Source organism: Arachis ipaensis, chromosome B06 (assembly GCF_000816755.2).
Source record: "Arachis ipaensis cultivar K30076 chromosome B06, Araip1.1, whole genome shotgun sequence".
Classification (NCBI taxonomy): Eukaryota; Viridiplantae; Streptophyta; class Magnoliopsida; order Fabales; family Fabaceae; genus Arachis; species Arachis ipaensis.
Window position 1 is genome coordinate 44327290 of NC_029790.2, and position 6824 is coordinate 44334113.

The following is a 6824-nucleotide window of genomic DNA, read 5'->3' on the forward strand; positions in this document are numbered from 1 at the left end:
AAATCACAGAAAAATACACAAAATCATAGTAAAGTCCAGAAATGTGATTTTTATTTAAAAACTAATAAAAACATAATAAAAACTAACTAAAACATACTGAAAACATACTAAAAATAATGGCAAAAAGCGTATAAATTATCCGCTCATCATTTGTTCAATTGTTAGTTGGGATTAATCTTTGTTTACTTCATTTTGTTGTCATTGATGTGTGAAAAATGATCCAACACAAAACTCACCGGCAAGTGTACCGGGTCGCATCAAGTAATAATAACTCACGTGAGTGAGGTCGATCCCACAGGGAGTGAAGGATTGAGCAATTTTAGTTTAGTGGTTGATTTAGTCAAGCGAACAAGAGTTGATTTGAGTGATTTGTAATTGACAAAAGCTAAATTGCATGAATTGTAAAGGAAGAGGGGCAATTGACTGTAAATTAAAGGGAAAAGAAAGTAAAGAAGCTGAATCTTAAAGTGCAAGTAATATAAATTGCAGAAACTTAGATTGCAAGAAATGTAAATGACTAAAAATTAAAGTGCAAGAAATGTAAATTGCTTGAATTATAAAAGGAATTCGGAAATTGGGATTGCAGAAATTAAACAAGAGAAAGTAAAATGGCATTAAACAGAGAAGCGAAATATGAATTAAACTTTGCAACAGATCAAATCAGAAGGGAACAATTGCTTGAAAATTTGAACAGCAAGCAAAATATAACATCAATTGCAATGGTTCAAAAGAAATCACAGATCTCAGGGTTAGAAGAGACTAGAGAACAAGTCTAGATCTCAATCCTTCCTTGATCCAATTAAGAACACAATTGCAAACAAAATGAAAGATGGATATAAGTAAAGAAACTTGAATTATGCAAGAAAAGGAAACAAAGAGATCTCAAGGGTGAGGTTGAGACAGAATTTCCTCAACTCTTCACTATCAAGACTCAAGCAAGATTTGTAGAAAAGAAAACAAAAAATCTAGAGAGGAAGAGAACTCAATTCTCCTCCCAATTCTCCAAGATCCAAAATCAAAGTTACAGAATGAAAATTCTGAAAGAGGTAAAAAGTTCAAAGTAAAAGTTCCGGTCCCTTCTAAATCAAACTAACTTCTATTTATACACTTCCTTCTTTTGATCATTAAGCCTTGAATTTGGGCCTTGGCCTTGATGGAATTGGGTTGAAGATAGCCTCAGTTGATTGCTCTTGGACTTGAGAAGAAATCCGTTTGCAATTTGGACTTTGGAGCATTCACGTTTGAGTCAACGTTGACGCAAACGTTTGTGTGTTAGCATTATGCAGAACGGTGCTTTTCTGTCACTCACGTTTGAGTTCACGTTTGAGGTCAAATGTGCTCCTTCCAAGGCAATTTTTGCAGCCAACGTTTGACCTCACCTTTGAGGCAAACGTTGGCACAAACGTTAGTCCTCCTCGGTGTGTTATTGTGCCAACATTTGACCTTAAGTTTGAGGCAAACGTTGGCGCAAACGTTACTTCCTCCAGGGTTAATTTTTGAGCCAACGTTTGACCTCAAGTTTGAGGCAAACGTTGGCGCAAATGTTGGCTTCTCCTGGGTTAATTTTTGAGCCAACGTTTGACCTCAAGTTTGAGGCAAACGTTGGCGCAAACATTGGCTTCCTCCAGGGTTCTTCTTAAGCCAACGTTTGACCTCACATTTGAGGCAAACATTGGCACAAACGTGAGCTCTTCCCAGGGTGGCTTTGCTGCCTTCATTTCAATTGCTGCTATCCCCTTTCTTCAACCTTCCTCCAAGCCTTTTGGTCACCTGTCATCAATCAACAAATGCATCAAAGCTATGCTAAAATCATGAGACTTCTTATCATCCTTGACATATAAGCAATTATAGCACAAAACCTCATGAAAATGCATCAATTTACTCATGGTTGATTGAATCCAAATACACATGAATTTCTACCCAAATAGCTTACTTGTAACTCAAGAAAGTGTATAAAACCTATTAAAAACAAAGGAAAAAGTCTAGTAAAACTAGGCTAAGATGCCTTGGCATCACAACACCAAACTTAAACTTTACTTTTCCCCAAGCAAGCATCAAACATAAGAGAGAATGAAATGTGACAGAGAAGTGTGTATATCCTTATTGAGCATATAGTTGAATTCAGTCCATGGGATTTTTATGCAGACAATGGTGGTTCATTTATTGTTTGCTGTTACATAAGAGATGTTTCCTTAAAGGTTTACTAAGTTTGCTGTTATAAGGCTTTACTTTTGCTTGTTCCCTTGCTAACTTTTCCTTCTTTATTTTTCTCAGAGAGCTTATTGTTCTTTGAAGGCTTGGTGGAAAATGTTGCAGCAGCCTTTGGGTTAATTTTTGCTCAACATTTCTTCACCACAGACACATGGCTCACCCTTTTCTTTCTAGGATCATTGATGCCCAGCATCTCTTTGGATAACTAAATGTTTTGTAGCTAGGTTGCTCTTTATTGTGGATTTTCAATTGGCAATCCCAAATCAGTTGGTCTAAGTGGCCAAGTTTTGAAATACTCCTCAGAACTTACTTGTCCAAGCATATCCTAGTACAAAAACACCACAGGCATGTGTCCTAGGGTCCAAGCTATTGGTGCCTAGCCTTATCATTTGTTTTCTTTGCCACTCTTGGCTTTTTCTCTTTCTTTTTCTTTCTGTTTTATTTCATTCTCAAGGGATCTTTTAATGATACAAGCATTTATAACAGCAAACTAGTTCCTTCTCCAAAGAACATATCATTATGCAGCATTTATTTTATGAGCCAGACATTAAATCAACAAATACCACCACTAACTTTCATTCTTACTTATGCAACATTGAATATTTACTTCCTAGTTCAAACATTTCTCTTTTATTGAATTAAAAAGGCACAGGGGACAAAGCATCCATTTAATCAAGTAAAAGTGAATAAACACAAGAACACACTTAGGCTAGCCTATTTATTGCAAAGTTAAACAGACAGAATGCAAAAACTAATAAAATAAAATGACTATCAACTAAACAAGCATGCTCTTTCTTTATTAAATGTGATAAGCAAAGAGCAATTCCACCTTTCATTTGTCTTTCTTTTTCTTTTCACTTGCTTGTTTGCTGGTTTCTCCCTTGCTTTTGCCTGTTAGCTTTTGCCAGAATCCAGCTTTCTTCATTGTCTCTTTTACTCTGTCTTCAAGGAGCAATGCTTTGTCTACTTCTCTTTCACTCCTCCCCTTGAAGTATTCATCATAAGTTGGAAATGCTGGTTCCATATTGTGTAGATGATCCGCAATGTAGCTCAACTTTATTTGGCTATTTATGTTATAGTCATTTTGAACTCCATACCTTGCATCCTGAAGGGTTGTGAATTCCTTGAGAGCTCTCATGTTCTCAGCTTGCAGTTGGGTCAACTGGTTAAATGATTCATGAGATTGGAAAGCTTGTTCCTGTTGCATCACTAAGGATCTAGACTCATAATCCCTTTGTTGACTTATCATCCTCAACTGAAGCTCCTCTTGTCTTTGTTGAGACCTCGTGTATTGTGAATGGAATTCTTCCTACTTTTCTTGAATCGCCATGTATTGTTGTGATAACCTCTCAATTGCCTCTTGAATCTGAACCATGTTCATATTGTTCTGTGGTTGAAATTGTTGTTGTTCCTCCTGTTCTCCTTGTGGTTCTTCTTGTGGTTCTTCTCTTCTTCTCCCTTTTTGTGGCCTTCGACTTTGTTGTGCTTCTGTGACAATCATCATCCTCTCGAAGGTTACAGGTAGGCCTGGATTCAACCATATTGGGTTTGCATCCTCCATTGGCACTTTGACCTTCATGCACAGCCGCATGATGGTGCTTGGGTAGTATAGCCAAGCTCCAGCCGAATTCTTCTCTACAATCCTTTGAATATCACTTGCAATAATCTCATGAACCTTCACTTCTCCTCTCACTATTATACAATATAACATGACAGCTCTTTTTCTGTTGACGTCTAAAGTGTTCACTGTGCCTAAGATTGATCTCTTTACTAGCTCATACCACCCTTTTGCTTCAGGGGTGAGATCTCCTCTTCTCAAGTATTTGTACTTATTGTTAGCATCTCCTACCCAATCCGTGTTCATCACATAGATTTCACTAGTAATTTCATCATAGTCTGGGTCTTCACTTATTCTTTGGTGGTACCCTGGCTCATCAAAATGGACTGTTCTGAGGCCTAAGACTTTCATGATAGCCTTCGAACTAAAATCCACTTCCGTTTTCCGTACATAGCTCTTGTAAGTTAGAGCTGTATTCATATCAAGCCTTGGGGTATTAGCATAGAATTCCCTTATGATGTTTGCATTGATCTTAGTGATTGGTGAGGTGAGCTCTTCCCATCTCCTCTTTTTAATCTTGGCTTTCATTTCCTGGCACCCTTCATCCTATAATAGAATTGGGACTTCCGAATATATCTTTTTATCATTCATCCATTCTAGTTGAAGTTGATGGTACCATGATTTGAACCTCCATCGATCATATTCGGGTTCACTTTCTTCAACCATGGGTTCCTTTGGTAACATTGAGGTTAAGAGTTGATGGGGGAGATTTGGATAATGTGATGCACTTGTTGAAAGAAAAGTGTTTGAAGTGTACTTGAACAAAGGTGTTTTGTTGCACAAGGTATGGTTTCTAAGCCTTAGTAGTGAAGAATACAAGGCATGATTATGCAAGATGTGTATGACTCCTTCGTTCATGTGCATGACTCAAGTGAGGCTTTTTATAGTCACTTTTATGAAAGATGGATGGTTAGGATTCATAGGGACAATTTATAAATCAACGGTGTGCATGCAAAGTTAGATGAGGACAAAATTTTGCCTCTTCATGAAGTGCATCTCTTCGGTCATCAAAGTACTCTTCCAGGGTTGTACAGATTCTCCCTTCAAGCCATGTGATCCACTTTTGTCCTTATGCTAACTTGTCTTTCTTTGTCTTGTCCCCTCCATTGAATAGTTCTCTGACTTCCTAGCAATCACAACAAGACAAGCATTATCAAATTGCAACAAAAGAGCCTTTCATATCTAGAACTATCATTTCTTATGCTTATTTAACCGTGACTTCCTTTTGTATATTTTTGGAGGACACCAAACTTAATGTTTGGTCATATAGTCCAAAATGATGCTTCCTCCAACTATTGCCTTTTAAAATTTCAATGTCACTTTCGGTTAAATCTTCATAAGAGGTACTTCTCTCTTTTCTTCTTTTTTTTTTTTTACACAACTATATATATTGTTGTACTTTCATGAGATTCAAAACTCAAAAGATTCTTGACTTTCATGGCTTGTTCTTGAAATATGTACCACACCAGGATGAATGATTGAATACACATCCCATGGAACATATGTCATAGTGTGCTTGTGGGCACACCAAACCTAGAATTCGATCATATGCCCTCCAATGCCATGAACAGTTGCCAATTTTATCTAGAAAAAATTGAATTCAAGTTAGTGCAACAATTATTGTTCATATTGAAACATTAAAGACAAGAAAAATAAATCATGGGTTGCCTCCCATGGAGCGTTTGTTTATTGTCACTAGCTTGACATTGGCCCCCATTAGGGTGGTTGACGACTGCAGTGTCTCAGCTTGTCCCCCCTCACTGTGAGCTTCCTTTTTGTTCCTTGGTGCTCAATTTCAGCATGCTCAAGTGAGAGTATTTTGCAAACTGTGTAGTAGTCTTTGGCTTGTTGGCTTGTTCCAAACTGTTGATAGATCAACTGTACTTCATCACCCTTGGAGAACCCCTCAGTTGGGGTCTTCTTGTTCTTTCACCCCTTTTGAGTCTTTTTCTTGCTTTTCTTTCTTCTTTTTGTTGATCTTTCTTCTTTGACAGAGGACTTTATTTTGGGATTTTCCTTCTTAGTGGTCAACACTTCAATTTCTTCTTGAGTTCTTTGTCTGTTTCTTGCTTTGAAAGGTGATTACTGGTTGTCTTGTTGCTTCCTTCCTTCCATTGCAAGTCTTCCTTGTCAGTTTCCATGCAATTCTTCTTTTCATCAATGAGTTGTGTTTCTGGAAATACATTCAGAGTGATGCTTTCATCATGCATTCGGAGGGTTAGCTCTCCTTGTTCCACATCTATAATGGCCCTAGCTGTGGCCAAGAATGGTCTTCCAAGTATGATGGAATCACCTTCATCCTCATCTGATCTAAGACCACAAAGTATGCAGGGAATATGAATTTGTCCACCTTAACTAGAAGGTTTTCAATCACACCCCTGGGACAGATCACTGACTTGTCCACTAATTCTAGAGATATTTGTATTGGCTTCACTTCCTCTATGCACAGCTTTCTCACCAGAGAAGAGGGCATCAGATTGATACTAGCCCCTAAGTCACACATTGCCTTGTTGATGCTCAATCTTCCAATGGTACAAGGCAGAAAGAAACTTCTAGGATCTTCAAGTTTGGGTGGAAGCCCTTTTTGAATTAATGCCCTGCATTCTTCAGTGAGCAATATAGTTTCTTTCTCGTGCCAACTTCTCTTCTTATTGATGAGATCATTCAGGAATTTCGCATATAGAGGCATTTGCTCTAATGCCTCAGCCAAAGGGATGTTTATCTTCAGCCTCTTAAAAACCTCAAGAAATTTGTGGAAGTGTTGATCCTTGGTTTCTTTGTTGAATCTTTGGGGATATGGCAGTGGAGGTGTAAAGCTTTTCTCTGCTTTCTGCTGTCCTTGGGTTTGTTCCTCCTTTTCTCCCCTTGAATTGTGTGGTTGGTTATCCTTCTCTTTGAGCTTCTTTGGGACATTTTTGCTTGTTGTCATGTCCCTGTTGCTAGCTTCCTCTTTCTCTGTTGGCTCTTTGTCGCTTTCCTTAGGCTTCTTGGTTGC

The 6824-nt window shown here is 38.0% G+C and overlaps 1 protein-coding gene across 1 annotated transcript; it reads right to left on the minus strand.

Moving 5' to 3' along the window:
- LOC107646743 lies at positions 5857–6518 on the minus strand. Its single transcript, XM_016350905.1, has 2 exons — positions 6226–6518; positions 5857–6139 (listed from the first exon to the last, which is right to left on the minus strand). The coding sequence occupies exons 1-2, from the start codon at positions 6516–6518 to the stop codon at positions 5857–5859; spliced, it is 576 nt and encodes a 191-aa protein (XP_016206391.1).